Consider the following 16,595-nt stretch of genomic DNA (forward strand, 5'->3'; position numbering starts at 1 on the left):
ATAACAGTAGTAGAGGTAATTGTATTAGTAGCTGTAGTAGTAGTAGCATTAGTAGTAGTAGTAGTAACACTTCCTAGTAGCAGTGGTAGTACCAGTAGTAGCAGTAGTAGAGGTAATTGTAGTAGTAGTTGTAGTAGTAGCAGTAGTAGCATTAGTAGTAGTAGTGGTAACACTTCCTAGTAGCAGTAGTAGAGGTAATTGTAGTAGTAGTTGTAGTAGTAGTAGTAGCAGGAGTAGTAGTAGTAGTCGCAGTATCATTAGCAGTAGTATACATAATTGTAGTAGTATTAGTTAGTAGTAGTAGTTGTAATGGCAGTAGTTGTAGTAGTAGCAGGAGTAGTAGTAGTAGTCGCAGTATCATTAGCAGTAGTATACATAATAGTAGTATTAGTTTGTAGTAGTAGTTGTAATGGCAGTAGTAGTAGTAGTAGTAGTAGTAGTAGCAGTAATAGAAGTAATTGTAGTAGTAGTAGTAGTAGTGGCAGTAGTACTAATCATAGTAGTATTAATAATAGTATTAATAATGGTCATATTTATGATAGTACATATAGGAGACGTCCTGCACACTGCACTCCGGCACAAAGGACACTTCAGTCCCTATGACATGTTAGTTATTATTTTCACGGTGCTGCCTGGTTTTGTTGCATACTGACAGTGTCCTCTGGGTGCAGGACGTCCTCCTGATCAGCTGACACCCAAACAAGCAGCTCATCTGCGCCGTGTCCTGTTTCTGGATCAGTTTTCGAGCCGCCGTCCCCGGATGTGCCAGCCGCCTGCAGTCACTCTGCTCCCGTCTCCACCAGATACTTTCAGAAGCAGCTCGGCTGATGATGTCGTGTCTAATAAAACAATCTTATCTTAATCTTACCATAATTTTTATTTTATATGCTTTTTAATTTACTTGACCTTGACTCAGCAAATGATTATAGACTGTGTTGGAAATCTGCTTCTAGGCAACATGTAGAAACGTGGAAGTGTATGGGTTAGCTTGTGGCTAGCAGTATGCATTGATATGAGTCAGGGATGCTAATAATGCTTTTGCACTGTGTCAAGACCAAGAGACCTCACTGTAATTTTCAACGTTTCAAAGTCTGATTGGTGAAGCTATTTCTGTCATCAGCTTAAAGAAAAGCTGCCACCCACCACCTCCTCTGTTAAACATCATCAGTCTGAGATGTTCGATACAGTATTTTGTATTATTTTGTGATTAAATGTTATTTATTCTTTTGGTGTCGCTGATTTCCCTTAACCGCCCTCGTTTACTTTACTTCCACTTTTGCTTAGTGTTTTCCTGAGAACCCCACAATGCCTTTCCACTAAGCAGAAATAGGGTAGTGAGTTTTTTTCTAGCATAATTTCCATTTATTTGAACTACCAAAAAAAAAAAAAAAAAAAAAAGATTTTACAACCAGATATTTATGGTTGATATTTTGGCCACTGAAAGATCTTCTGATATCAAACATCGCTGGAGCAGTCAAATTATTTCACCATTAACAGTGATTTAAAAGACTCAGCTATGCAGAGTGTTTCTGCTCTCATTATGGTGCATTTCTTTTCTATGAATTCTATAAAAAAAAAAAAAAACTACAATTTGCCTTTTTTTTTTTTTTTTTAGCACTGTAAACCATGTAGAGATAAAGAGTATATTGTCTTTTAATGTGGCATTCTGAACTGCAGATTCTCCAATAAGACAAGGATATGATCAGGAATACACACACACACACACACAATAATTCACAATCACAGAACAAACACATAACACTAAAAGATGCTGAGAGCTGGTTAAAATATTTGGGAAGTCTTTATAAGCCCATCGACTCCTCTAATAAGCAGCTAAACTGATTTACTTTAATGAGAAATGTTTGTTAGGGATATTCAGCGTCTGTATGAGAATGAATGGGGGCTGTAGGCCTATGTTTGCATGCTCTCTCTCTCTCTCTCTCTCTCTCTCTCTCTCTCTGTGTGTGTGTGTGTGTATAACAGAAACATGACAGAGAGCGAGATGGGACTTTGGACTCTCAGGATGATCAAACATTAACTGTAGCCGACAATAAAGCTATAAAGACATAAAAACTCACTGTGTGTTGTGATGTGATGTGTGTGTGTGTGTGTGTGTGTGTGTGTGTGTGTGTGTGTGTGTGTGTGTTTCTGTTTTTTTGCTGTGTGGGTGGAGGAGAAGTGACTGAGCTGCTGCAGTCTCTGTGTGAACAAGAAAACCATCTAATATTAACCGTCCAAACCTCTTTTCTACATGAAACCAGAGAAACACTCAGACTGTTTCACTGCTTTAGTACAGGTAATAGTATGGTAGTGGTATTAGTAGTAGTCATGGTAGTAGTAGTAGTAGTAGTAGCAGTTGTTGTGGTACTAATAGTAGTATTAGTAGTGGTTGCAGTATTGGTACTAGTAGGCTAGTAGCTAACCCTCCCTAAACCAAACCAGAAGAAACCAAAAACGCCAAGGAGCGCCACAGTAGTAGTAGTAGTGGTAGCAGTGCACTGCTGCTACTACTGCTACTACTAGTAGTAGCAGTAGTAGTAGTAGTAGTAGTAGCAGTAGTAGTAGCTGTAGTAGTAGTAGTAGTAGTAGTAGTAATTGTAGTAGTAGTAGTTGTAATAGCAGCAGTAGTAGTAGCAGTAGTAGTAGTAGTAGTAGTAGTAGCAGTAATAGTAGTAGCAGTAGTAGTAGTAGTAGCAGCAGTAGTAGTAGTAGTAGTAGTAGCAGTAGTAGTAGCTGTAGTAGTAGTAGTAGTAGTAGTAATTGTAGTAGTAGTAGTAGTAGTAATAGCAGCAGTAGTAGTAGCAGTGGTAGTAGTAGTAGTAGTACTAGTAGTAGTAGTAGCAGTAATAGTAGTAGCAGTAGTAGTAGTAGTAGCAGTAGTAGTAGTAGTAGTAGTAGAAGTACTAGTAGTAGTAGTAGCAGTAGTAGTAGCAGTAGTAGTACTACTACTACTAGTAGTAGTAGTAGTAGTAGTAGTAGTAGCAGCAGTAATAGTAGTAGCAGTAGTAGTAGTAGTAGTAGTAGCAGTAATAGTAGTAGTAGTAGTAGTAGTAGTAGCAGTAGCAGTACTGCAATGTACTTTTGCCTAGAAAAATTGGTTGGTCTTTCTGACTGTGTGTTACACTGGTTTAAAACGTACATCAAAGGGAGAAAGTTTTACGTCAGACTGGGAGATCATGTGTCTGGGGAACTGGACAACTGCTATGGAGTTCCACAAGGGAGCTGCCTTGGTCCATCACTTTTCTCACTATACATGCTGCCACTCAGTGACATCATCAGAAAGCACAATGTATGTTTTCATAGTTATGCAGACGACACACAACTGTATATTTCTGCCGAACCAAATGATGCTACAGCAATAAATTCCATCACTACCTGTCTCATGGCAGTGAACAAATGGATGAGTGATAACTTCTTAAAGTTAAATGAAGACAAAACAGAAATCCTGTTAGTTGGCCCCAAAACAAAAAGAGAGATGCTGTCCATTAACTTGGGGAAACTGGCTCCCAGGATTAAATCTGAGGTGACCATTTATAAATCAAAAAGATGCTGAACAACTAATACATGCTTTTATCTCAAGCAGACTTGACTACTGCAATGTACCTTTTACCGGCCTCCCAAAGAAAACTACTGACAGACTTCAGCTTATCCAAAACTCTGCTGCTCGCTTATTAACCAGAACCAGGAAGAGAGAGCATATTAGTCCGGTCTTAGCTGCCCTACACTGGCTCCCTGTAACATTTAGAGTTGACTTTAAGGTTCTCCTACTTGTATATAAAGCACTTCATGGGCTGGGACCGAGCTACATTGCCAACTCCCTTATTGGCTATGCACCCCAAAGAACACTGCGATCGTCAGCTGCTGGATTATTGGTTCCCTACAACAGTTGAAGGAAAATTGGGGATGCCGCCTTCGTTACTTACGCCCCTAAGCTTTGGAACACACTACCTTTAGACATCAGGGAAGCCAGCTGACTAGACATCTTTAAAAGAAGATTAAAGACCCACCTTTTCACTTTAGCCTTTAACTAGCTCCTATTTTATTCCACACTGTTGTCTTTTATTGTTTTATTTGCATCTTTTGTTTTATTTCAAATTTTATTTCAATTTTTAGCCTTTTCTTTTTAATTCCACCCTGTGCTGTGTTTTATTCTTTTCAATGTTTTATTTAATGCTTTTTATTGTGAAGCACTTTGAGCTGCAATTCTTGCATGAAAGGTGCTATACAAATAAAGTTTTATTATTATTATTATTATTATTAATAGTAGTAGCAGTAGCAGTAGCAGTAGTAGTAGTAGCAGTAATAGTAGCAGTAGTAACAGTAATAGTAGTAGCAGTAGTAGTAGTAGCAGTAGTAGCAGTAGCAGTAATAGTAGTAGCAGTAGTAGTAGTAGCAGTAGTAGCAGTAGTAGTAGCAGTAGCAGTAATAGTAGTAGCAGTAATAGTAGTAGCAGTAGTAGTAGCAGTAGTAGTAGTAGCAGTAATAGTAGTAGTAGTAGCAGTAGTAGTAGTAGCAGTAATAGTAGTAGCAGTAGTAGTAGTAGTAGTAGTAGTAGCAGTAGTAGTAGTAGCAGTAGCAGTAATAGTAGTAGCAGTAGTAGTAGTAGCAGTAGTAGTAGTAGTAGTAGCAGTAGCAGTAATAGTAGTAGCAGTAGTAGTAGTAGTAGTAGTAGTAGTAGCAGTAAGAGTAGTAGTAGTAGCAGTAATAGTAGTAGCAGTAGTAGTAGTAGTAGTAGTAGCAGTAGTAGTAGCAGTAGTAGTAGTAGCAGTAATAGTAGTAGTAGTAGCAGTAATAGTAGTAGTAGTAGCAGTAATAGTAGTAGTAGTAGCAGTAATAATAGTAGTAGCAGTAGTAGTAGTAGTAGCAGTAGTAGTAGTAGTAGCAGTAGTAGTAGTGGTAGAAACACAGGCAGGCATTGAAATGAGCACAGAGCAGTTAATGTTTTGCTAAGTGACTCTCAGTTACACACCTGTAACTTTAACACACCTGTAACACAGATTTCCTTATTTGGGCAGGAGAGTGATGTGACTCTCTCCATCATCCTCCACTTCCTGCTGCAGAGGACTGTCTCACTTCCTGTTTTCTCCCCTGTACACACCTGGAAACATGTCAAAACAACATTTTCCATTTTCAAACTTCTGCATACTTCTTCAGGAAAGAAACTGAAAAAAGAGAAATGGGAGACAGAGATTCTTTTTTTTTTTTTTTTTTTTTTCAGTAAAATGCAATAAAGGGAATTTACCGAGTGGAAATGTTGAAGTCAGGCTCAGCAGTAGCTGTGTGTGAGCAGTGTAAAAGAAAGGGAAACCCATAAAATCAGCCATAAAATATCTTTATCTTGGTTTCATAGCAATAACTGGGGTGCCAGTTCATTCTTTTTCATTTTCTGTTTAAGCTCTATGTATTAATCCATTTGTATAGTGTTTCTGTTTGATATGAAATTATTTGCTGGGCTGTACGTGCTGAGTCAACTCTTCCTTCCATTAGTCTGATGAAACTCTTTAAAAACACATCAGAAAAAAAGTCAAATGCAAATGACACATCATCTCTCTTGCTTTTCATCCTGGTAAACAAACACCAGTAGACTCTTCATTTATTTTAAGAACTTTATTTTAAATTCTGGTGGAGATGCCAAACATGAGCTGCTGAACTCCAGGGCAATGTGTCTAAACTGATGCACGAGACATGCAGATCTTTTCTGTTTGATGTGATTCTGCAGCCATAAAACAACGGCGTCTTGGCTTTGAGTTTTTCCTTCAGTGTCGGAGTGATGGAGCTTCAGCAGACACACGACATGGAGGAGACTCTGTCCCATAATATGGAGAGAAAAAAATGAGCTTTGAGGCAACATGAGTGGAAATTTAAGACAAAGTCAGAATTTAATTTGATTCACTGGCACCACAAACTTGAACTTTCAGTTTCAAATTTTAGTTTTTCAAGTACAATTTTTTCACACCACAATTGGCACCATACGCCACTTGGTATTTATTTATTTATTTTTTAACATTTCCATTTAAACACAGCATCAGTGGCTATCAACATATGTGTTTAAATTGCTGAAACACGTATGTTATATTTGTCAAAACAAAAATCTCCATCGTTTGTCACTGTCAGTCATGCGCTCTGTGTTTTCTTCTTTGTGGTGTTTCGGTGACGTGTTGGCCGGCTTCACCGCCTTCACCGAGCGAGGTCGGCAGCACGTGACCCGGCTGATCTCAACTCCACTCTCGCTGCACTCTCGTTGAATTTTGTGTACAAAAATGTATACACTCTTTGTTTTGCCCCACCCTACATGAGGCGAGAATTGAACCCATAACCAACACGATCAACAATGCACTTATTCTCACCTCACAGTCGAGCTGGGATGATATGTTTAGTTCCCAATTCTATACTGTCACGATATTTGGGTGCTGATTTGATATGTATTGAAAGTCTTAAGTATTGCGATTTGATATTATAATTTATTGCGATTTTGTTGTTTGAATCCTCCTCTAGTTTGTGTGTGTAAAGTCTGATGAGGCTGTGATTCTCCTAGAGGTCACTAGAGGTCATTTTCTCCAGCGACGTCCAGTTGGACAAAAGTCTCTGGCTGCAGTGAAGTGGCTGCTATGGGGGCCAACATCATCACACAGGAATCAAATGTGGCTCATTGAATCCACAAGAGTCTCAGCTTTCCAGTCAAAGCAACTGATGCAGCTCCAAGACTGTTTAGGCCCCAGTCTGCACACACACACCATTTTACAACAGGCCACAAGAACACATGTGGACTGCAGGCTTTGGGGCCCAAACTGCATGGGATTAGCAGAAGGTGGGCGTGTCTGCAAAGGGGAGAGCCGTGGCTGCCCAGAGAACCCATTTTCATTCACACAGCTGGAGGTCAGAGGTCAAGGAAATGGAAACGACCATGCAACTCAGTAATAAAAAAAAAAAAGAATCACGATACTTGAGTAAATTGATTTTTTGTCCCACCGCTACAACACAGCCATAAAAACACTGTGTGTTACTGAAACCAAGCTGCTGTCCTGACCGCTGGACGTCATCCTCAGCCAATAAGAGACCAGAGGTTTCCAGGTTGGTTTAGGTGTGGCCGAGGACTCACTGTCATCGTCATCATCATCAATACTGAGCAGGAGGGGAAGGGGGGGCTGGAGGGAGCGGCTCCAGGTGGTTTATGGCTCCTGTCAGGGTGTAAAGTCCTCATGTGCGAGCCACAGGCGTCACATTTACAGGACGCAACGGACAGAGGACAGACACGAAGCTCTCCCACAGCCGCACCCATTCCCACCTTCACCCACCGAGGCTTCACCTGGGATCATTTGCTCTTGTGAACTTGTTACCTCTTGTGTCATTAGCGTCTCATCCTGCTCTGCTGATCAGTCTTGAAGGTCAAACCGGTCCTTCTCCACGTTCTTTTGACCGTCGCCGGACAGTTTTCTGGGCCTCGCTGTGCCATTTTGAAAGGCTTTCTTTGTTTGAATCATCTTGGTGTGAGCATGTCGACGGCTGTGGAAGTGGTCGGGTTCCTCATGTGCATAGCCAGCTGGCTCATCACCGGGGCGGCGCTGGCCAACGACTACTGGAAGGTTTCCACCGTGTCCGGCAGCGTCATCATCTCCCAGAGGCAGTACGAGAACCTGTGGCACTCCTGCGCCGAGAACAGCGCCGGCATCGCCGAGTGTCGAGACTTCGAGTCTCTGCTCGCTCTGCCCGGTAAGAGACCAGAGTGTCCAGAGCGCGCTTTTTAAAGAGTCTTTAAAATGTCTTTCCAAAAATAAGAGTCTTATTCTGACACATTGGTGAGATAAGGTCACCTTCACTTCAATTAAATTAAAGACATTTTCGCCAAATTCAGATAACATGTTGAATGATCTGTCTTGTTCTGCTGTTGTGATTAGATTCTTGAAATTACAGAAAATGAAAAATTGATTTTGAGGCTCAGGTGAAGCGGCTTGCACAAAGGGCACAAGGTCAAGTTATGCTTCACAGAGAAATCAATCGTGTATCAGAGATTTTCTTTCTTAACATACTAAATTAATTTCAAAATTTGATTAACTCAAATCATTTTCAGCTCTTCTCATTTGTCAACAACAACATGGACTGAAACATGTAACTTCACAGAACTTTGTCTTCTCGCTGTTTGGTGAGAGGGCTTCTGTAAAAATAGGCCATCGTGTCAAGCAGCACAGTTTTTGAACTCGCCGTCCAAAGGTCAATGTTACAGCCGTTTTCCCGCCTGGAAAACGCTGCTGGTCATGCGACATGTCGACTTGTTAGCAGGACTGCAGCGACGACGTGCTCATGGCCAGGCAGCATCACACCCACAGACTCAGGCGTTTACAGCTGTTTGATCGTTTCAGCTCTTTCCCCCTGGTGCCTGTCAGGTAACGTTACCTCAGGACGCCATTTTGAGCGATCTTCCTCTCACAACAAAATGGAGGGAAACAAGCGGCTAGAGAGGAGGAGTGTGTGTGTGTGTGTGTGTGTGTGTGTGTGTGTATCTATGCAGTAATGTTCTCAGTAAAGGTGAACAGTGTGGTCAGGTAGATGAGCTCCTGTGACTCAGTAAATGCTCTCGTCTTCAGTTCAGACTTCAGCTCAGTTAAAGGACAAGTTCACTGTTTTTTTTTTTTTTAACTGAGGTCCTGTTTACAGAACATCTGGCATCATCCTCAGGCGTTGAGTCAATCATCTCAGTCGTGAAAGGCTTTGAAAATCTAAGATAACACTGCTTTTCCAAAACGGGAAGCTCGGTGTTAGGCTCTCTCGGAATGCTCTCCTGCAAAAGGGCAACGCAAACCGAGCATTTTGTCAGCGGTTTCAGGCTCAGACAGCAGGGTCTAGCTGCAGAGCGGAGGGTTACGGTTTGAAAGGTCGTGCTTTGGTTTGTGAAATAAAGTAGTTCTGTTCCAAACAAAGCAGTTCTGTTAATTTTATGAGCACTCTGTGAGCCCTTTTCCGTGCTGATCGAGGAGCCTGCAGCACATCGCTATCAGGATCAATAGGCCTACCAGCCTGATCGCTCAGAAATACACAACATGACAGCACAGTTTATGCACCAAAACTCCCTGGTTAAGGTTAGAAGCAAACATCAGCGAGCTAGATCCCAGGATTTGTGTATCCGAGAGGAAGGGGCGCTCAAAGCTTCATGATCAATATTAAAACTCACACATTTTTCTGTGATTATCAGCCTTTTATTTGCCGCTGTGCACGGTGTCAATCTCCGCCATGCACCATCATCCTACCAAGGTTCACATAACATATATATGTGAATATTAACTCCAGGACTGTGTGACCTCTGACCCTCGACGTCTGTACAGTTGATTAATAACGATGCAGGTGCTTCAGCTGAGCTCTGCTGTTGACCTCATTGTAGCTGCTCGGGTTAAGAAAACAAATGTGTCTGCACTGTAAATGTCTTGAATAATGTTACCTAAATTGAAGACATTGTTAACATTTAAATACATTTTTTAACATTTAACATTAGAGGTGCCTGTACGCTTGTTAAATAATGCTGCTAGTTTGCACATTTGTGAGAAATCAGTCACACAGACCCATATCCTCAGCTGCTTTCATTTAACGATTTCAAACTGCATGTTTAAACACGCTGTATCTTTCTCAAATTTAATGCAATTCTTTCAGCTGAAGACAGTGGTAGCGCGGTTAGAGCTTATATGTTTTTTTCTCCTAACCACGTCAATCTCAGGGAATATCAAAGTTTTTCTTCTCAGAATACTACCATTTTTTTTATTTCCTACAACGGCCGTGATAAGCAGTCGTGCCTTCCGCCATCCGCCACAGACTGCAGAAACTGAAAGCTGCAGCTGGGTTTGCTCTGGAAGAACAGCGCCCTCTTCTTGATTTGTGCCGTAAAGCAATCCAAGCAGATTTCCCACCAAATCCCACTTCATTTAACCGTGGAAAATGTCCTGTACAGTCCTCTCAGCAGTCTTCTCATTTGTCTATAGTTGATAAGACTCTTTACATGTCATAATGTCTCGTGGTCGCTTCATGTGACACGTCCTCTTCCTCCCTGCAGCTCACGTCCAGGCGTGCCGCGCTCTGATGATCCTCTCCCTGCTGCTTGGCCTGGGCTGCATCATCGTCTCCCTGCTCGGCCTCAAGTGCATTAAGATCGGCTCGGCCACCGAGCAGTCCAAGGCCAAGATCGCCGTCACTGGCGGCATCCTGTCCATCCTCTCCGGTGAGTCTGTGGCAACACGCACTGCAGGCTGTTTTGGCCTCCTCAGCTTCATGTATGGAGTCAGAAAAATAAGCAGCATAGACACATTTTCATTTCAGATTTTTTTTTTTTTATCAGTCAGTTGTACTAGAAGGTGGATGTTAGGTTTATGTGCAGAAGTGCAGAAGAAGGATAAAAAAAAAAAAAACTTTAGGTAATGATTTCTTTTTTATTATCATTATATATTATTAGGGTTTTTTTTTTTCTTGCACGCATTTAAATCCATAGTGAATGGCTACTTTATGGCAATGCAGCTTTACAAAGGGCAGATGTTAATCCATGATTTTTTAGCTATTATTTTTTAGAACTGTACTGTTATATCATTATTGTTAATATTGGCCCATCACAATTTCAGTGGTGTGGAAGGCGCTGTAGTCTTATTTATATATCCACTGGAAAACATTTTTACCTCCAGTTCATTGTTAAGAGTCTCTCTGAAAGATCTTTATAAGTCTTCAAAAACTCTCCATTATGAGTTTTGTTTCTCTGTTTCAGTGGTAAATAGTTAATATTATCATTTACAGGAATAAAAACAAGTTTTTTTTTGTTTGTTTTTTTTTTTTTTTAATTCAGTCAGAAAAATAAACAGCATTATACTGAGCAAGTAAGTTTGCTGGTCTATGAAATACCATGGTTTTCTTGTATACTGTATTTTTTTTTACTGTACTATACTGTATTTTGTGTGTGTGTGTGTGTGTGTGTGTGTGTGTGTGTGTGTGTGTTTGTGTGTGTGTGTGTGTGTGTGTCAAAAGAAATAGACTCTCTCTGGATCAGTTGTGCTACAGGGTGTGTTTAGGTTGATGTGCAAACAGAAGTAGAGGGATTAAAAAAAAGAAGAGGAGAAAAAAAACTGATAAACTACAGGGCAAAAACAAATCCTCTTCCGCAGCTTTTGCCAAACAAGACAGACGGGATTTTTCCTCTGATGAAGAGACGCTTCTACATTTTCTCGTTAGAGGACAGAGATGCACAGAGATGTTCAGGCATCAAGTCGCTTCCGGTAGTTGGTGCCACCAGAGTTGTCGTGGCATTTTTGAAACCCAAATCATCCAAAACGCTTCCACACTTCCTCAGAGATTGTTGGTTTTCCTTCATAACAAAGACTTAAATGCATCATCACACAAAATTCACACACACCTCTTACCGCGTAATTAAAGCTGCGCGGAGCACCAGATGGGCGAGGTTCGCCACATCAGTCGGCTTCACTTTGTGACTGGCATGATGCCAATCACAGAGTCGTAAATTAAATTAAATTTCAAACTCGTTCCTTTGCTCACGTGTCATCCTGTGTGGTAAACCCCACCCATCTGGCAGCAGGCTAAAACAAACCATGCAAAAGATTGCATGCAAGAGATGTTTAATTTCACATGTTTACAGAGGAATCAAGATGAAGCAGGAATAAGGACTTCAGCCTTGAGCTCATAGGCAAAAATCCCTCTGTTTCACAGCAAAAAACTGTTCTTCTTATAGGATTTAATTCTTAGTAACTTCATATAAAATAAGTGGAAAAATCCACCAACCAAGTGAAATGTTATGTTGAAAATATTTAATGATGGGTGTGATTGTCTGTGATCATTTATGAGCCAGTCGGGCAGGGTTAGCAGGATGGAAATATTGCTGCAAGTCATGTATAAAACCATTCTGACTGTGTAAAAAACAACTGTAGACTTTGTCCGTGCTCCTCACGGTGTTGATGTGCTCGCCCTGCAGGTTTGTGCACCATGGTGGCGGTGTCCTGGTACGCCTCCAGAGTGGTGGAGGACTTCAACAACCCGTTCTTTGGCGGCGTGAAGTGAGTCGACAGCAAAAGCCCTTTGAGAATGCATACCTGTGATTGTGACCGAGTGTTTTATAAATAATAAAACTAGAATTTGAACATGTACAAGGATAAAATATTACAAAAAAAAATATGCTTTTTTAAACAAGGACAAGAAGAGTTGTGTTGCAGTAAGAGAGATAATGGCACACCAGGGCCGCTGCAAGGAGGAATGAAAATTATGGAGCTGGGGGAGGGTGGAAAAAAAAAACTCAGAATTTTGGAGATTAAATTCGAAAATTTACGAGAAAAAAACTTGGATATTCTGTGAGATTAAAGTGGTAAATTTATGAAACAAAAATTGCATGTTCATGAGAAAAAAAATTCCCAAATTTCTGATTATGAAGAGATTGTGAAGATTATGAAGTCACAAATTTTCATCAAAAAACTGTGAAATATATATATATATATATATATATATATATATATAAATTTGTGACTTTATAACGTCAGAATTTTGGGGGTTTTTTTCTTTGTGAGTTTAAGATGAACTTTAGATAATGATTTTTTTAATTTTTATTATACATTAGAATATTTATCTTATTAAATCCACAGTGGCTAATTTACAGCAATGCAGCTCTACAAAGAGCAGATGGGCTGCTCAACCAGGCCATTATCTTTTAGTGCTTTTTATTTGTATTGATCACAGTTTGGGAGGTGTACAGGTGTGTGCAGGTGTACACGTATGTGCAGGTGTATGCAGGTGGACAGACGTACAGACATACAGGTGTACAGGTGTGTGCAAGTGTACAGGTGAACAGACGTACAGGTGTACAGGTGTGTGCAGGTGTAGAGCTGTAAAGGTGTACAGACGTACAGACGTACAGGTGTACAGGTGTACAGACGCACAGGTGTACAGATGTACAGGTGCACAGATGTACAGGTGTGTGCAGGTGTAGAGGTATACAGGTGTACAGACATACATGTGTACAGGTGTGTGCTGGTGCACAAAGATACAGGTGTACAGAGGTACAAACGTACAGGTGTGCAGGTGTACAGGTTTACAGATGGACAGGTGTACAGGTGTGTAGTATCGTCTGTATGTCCGCTGGAGAACAGCTGGTCGCTCTCTCTGTGTCATCACTTTGTCGGCCTCTTTCAAAAAGCTCTGTTATGTTTTAATTTTATTGCCCCGTTTCCATGGTGACCAGTTCACGTTGTCACTGTGAGTCAGTTGCTCCTCCCCCTTCACTGCTGCGTCTCGCTGCAGGTTTGAGCTGGGCACCGGCCTCTTCATGGGATGGGGCGCAGCCTGTCTGGGCATTCTGGGCGGAGCTCTGCTCTGCTGCGCTTGTAAGAGAGCGTCCTCCGCTGGAGCCAAAGGGTAAGACACCCCTCCCCCCAACCCCCCCACCTCACCCTCACCCCCACACCCACACCTTCACCACTAACAACCCAAGAGTGTTATTGCTATTGTATTTTTACTATTAATAAAACAGATTCCATATTTAAATGACAATAATTTTAAAATTACAAATAGAAATAGTACAATTGCAAAGTAATGACAGTAGTAATTATTTAAGGCTCCTTATACAATAATTTAACTGCAGAATTTAACTGCTGTCACAATTAGAAGACAAACACTATAAAATGAAATCAATGGCCAAGTTTAATTTTAATTCTAATGAGTTTAAATTTTAATTTTGATTTAATGAATTTTTGTCACATGGGTGCACATGTTGTTTTCTAATAACTGTTGTGCACTATTTTCCTTCTTTATCCTATTAAAAAACTCTTCTGAAAGATGACATCATTTCCATAAAAGATAATTCCATATCCAGGTCTGAAGATTTCAGATTTCACAGATGCAAAGACGCATCATAACATTTCTTACAGCTTCTTGCATCAATAAGAAGGGAGCGACTCTGCATGACTACTTTTACTTTCAAGACTTGAACTATTTTGCTGAGGAAACTGCCGGACTTTCACTGATTTGCATGCAGGACTTTTACTTTGAAAGGTGTACTTTGAAGAGATGCTGAAGTCTGGTTTCCTGTCTCTGTCTGCTCTCCAGAGGTTACTACGGTGCTCAGAGTCAGAAGATCTACACGCCTGCGGCCCGGTCTGAACCAGAGTCGTCCAAGGCTTACGTCTAACCCCACCCCTCCCACCCCACCACCCACCACAAACCCATCGCCCTCCGAGTCCGTCCTACCTGAACACAGCAACGTTCCCTCCTTTTCCCTCTGTCCTTTTGAATTTTTGTCTTATCTTGTTTTAAGGGTTTTTTGACGCTGAATTTTACAGTTTTGCTGATGATGTGGTGATCATGGCTGCGAGCTGCCATGTGACCGGTCTGATGTGGAATTTATTATTATCCGAGGAAAGTTTGTATTGTATAAAAAAATAATAAAATCTTCTCAAAGTCTTTTTCAGTCAGAGCTTTTCCTAGTTAATGTGCTGTTGTTTTTACCTGCTGTATTTTCCTTCCTATCCTTTATTCACTCCAGTTTCTTCATTTTCTGCCTTAGTGTTTTCAGTTACCATTTTATCTATAATCATGGATCGAATTGAATTTGATCATGTGATGATTCTGAAAGGTCATGTGTCTTGAAAAATACTGATGAGTGAAATGATTCGTTCGTTTTGTCGTTGTGTCTTTGTCATTTTTATGAGTGAGAATAAGAAAACCGCTATGGAAAAAAGAAAAATGATGATTCAGTAATAATAATGACAAATAATTTTTAATTATATATACATAGAATACACACACATATAGATATATATGTGTGTAAAGATGTGTGTGTATATACAGTACCAGTCAAAAGTTTGGACATACCTTCTCATTAAATGTTTTGTCTTTATTTTTTGTTATTTTCTGCATTGCACTGTAGATTAACACTGAAGACATCAAAGCTATGAAAGAACACATGGAATTATGTGGAAAACAAAAAAGAGTTAAATAAACCTGATTACCGTGTGTTTTAATAATATAAATAAAGAAAACCATTGAATGGGAAGGTGTGTCCAAATCTTTGACTGGTATTATACACGCACACGCGCACACACACACACACACACACACACAGCTTCCTTGTCCCTGCTATGTGAAAAGTGAGGTCTGCGAGATGCCCTTGTGTGTTGTTTGCTGTTTATGTTTGTGTGTGTGTGAGTGTACGTGTGGCTGTGTGTGTGTGTGTACGTGTGTTTGTGTTTGTAATCTCCTATGTAATAATGGTGATTAGATTCAGGGCATTAATCCACCTCGGTCTTTTTACCTGCTGACAGGGAGAACAGGGGATTAAGGCTTCACTCGTCTATCCTTCACAGAAACATGCAGCTCAACCTTCAAGCTGCTTTACTGTTTGCAGATATCAAAAGTCCACACACGTTCCTCCCAGCTCTCCCTCTGCTCACCGCCCACGTTGGTTTCTGCATGTGGAAACCTGCTCTCAGAAAAATAAAGGTTCTCAAATAGTTCTTCAAAATGCTCTGTGGTTCTACAGAGAACCATCAGCAGCTGAAGAACCTCTTTATTTAGGGCCTGGTTCTCCACACACTTTCTGTGGTTCTTTAAAGTGCTAAAGGTTCTTCATGTTTATTGGAGTTATTTGGTGGCGGCAGCAGCTAACAATTATTTTCCTTGTGGATTAATGTGCAGATTATTTCTTCAGTGAATGGATTAGTGTCTCGCTCTATAAACCATCAGAAAACAGAGAGAAATGCCACAGCGTCACAGCATTTTTAACAGCTCGTCTGGAACCCAGTGAAGGAACAAGGAACGTGGAGAACCGGCCAGGTTTTCAACCTGCACACAGTCATCTGATTTAAAACGCTCAGGGAACCTTTTATTCTGAAAAATCAACTCATGAACCATTTAAAAAGGTTCTTTACTGAACCAGTTGGGTCCACAAAAAACTTTCTTAAAAATGGTTCTTTAAAGAACCTTTTTTTTTTTTTTGCTAAGGTTAAGGCTAAGGTTTAGGGAACCATAACTGGTTCTTGTGTAGCATCACTCTGAAGAACCATTTTTGGTTCCAATTAGCACCTTTATTTTTCTGTGTGCAGTCATTTTGAATGTTTGGCCCGTTCACTACAGCTCCTCCACATTCTCCATCTCACCGTTTATCAAATCCTGCAGAGGAACTACAGATTTCACAACAGAACCAAAATGTGAGTTTGTGGTTGGAGCAGCCACCTTATAATGTTCTGCTTCTGCAGTGAACAAAGTCCTCAACATCCAGAAACCACACAGCTGATAATTGGCTGTGGAAAGCAAAAGGTTTCCCTGGGGGCTATTTTCCCTGGAGGAGGAGGAGGAGGAGGAGGAGGAGGAGGAGGAGGGAGCGTTTCAGTGTGAAAAAGTCCTGAAAAGCCAACAGTGCTGCTGCTTTTAGGAAAACTCATGTGGAGGACTTTATTCCGCTGATGGAAAACTGGAGTGAAGAAAGTGTGAAGGCTCTGAAAGTTCATGTTCATATCGTAGTGGAATGAATGGAAACCGGCGGCTGGAGGAAAGGGAGGAGGAGTGATGTGGCAGCTCTGAAACCCCACTGCTCGCTCTGGGAGGAGAGCAGAGGAACGTTCTGGAGAGGAAAC

General features: G+C 40.8%; 1 protein-coding gene across 1 annotated transcript; it reads left to right on the plus strand.

The window, feature by feature from the left end:
• The first annotated feature begins 7,493 nt into the window (after positions 1–7,493).
• On the plus strand, positions 7,494–14,152 carry cldn15la (claudin 15-like a). Its single transcript, XM_030075169.1, has 5 exons — positions 7,494–7,710; positions 10,037–10,201; positions 11,951–12,032; positions 13,267–13,380; positions 14,071–14,152. Exons 1-5 carry the CDS (start codon positions 7,494–7,496, stop codon positions 14,150–14,152), a joined length of 660 nt encoding a protein of 219 aa, XP_029931029.1.
• The last annotated feature ends 2,443 nt before the right edge of the window (positions 14,153–16,595 follow it).

Source organism: Myripristis murdjan, chromosome 17, assembly GCF_902150065.1.
Source record: "Myripristis murdjan chromosome 17, fMyrMur1.1, whole genome shotgun sequence".
Lineage (NCBI taxonomy): Eukaryota > Metazoa > Chordata > Actinopteri > Holocentriformes > Holocentridae > Myripristis > Myripristis murdjan.

What these genes read in the sequence shown, in the direction of transcription:
- cldn15la (XM_030075169.1), top strand. Translation starts at nt 7,494, where the DNA reads ATGTCGACGGCTGTGGAAGTGGTCGGGTTCCTCATGTGCATAGCCAGC. An exon ending in CATCCTGTCCATCCTCTCCG is followed by an intron (nt 10,202 to 11,950) that starts GTGAGTCTGTGG and finishes CTCGCCCTGCAG; the next exon opens with GTTTGTGCACCATGGTGGCG. An exon ending in CCGTTCTTTGGCGGCGTGAA is followed by an intron (nt 12,033 to 13,266) that starts GTGAGTCGACAG and finishes GTCTCGCTGCAG; the next exon opens with GTTTGAGCTGGGCACCGGCC.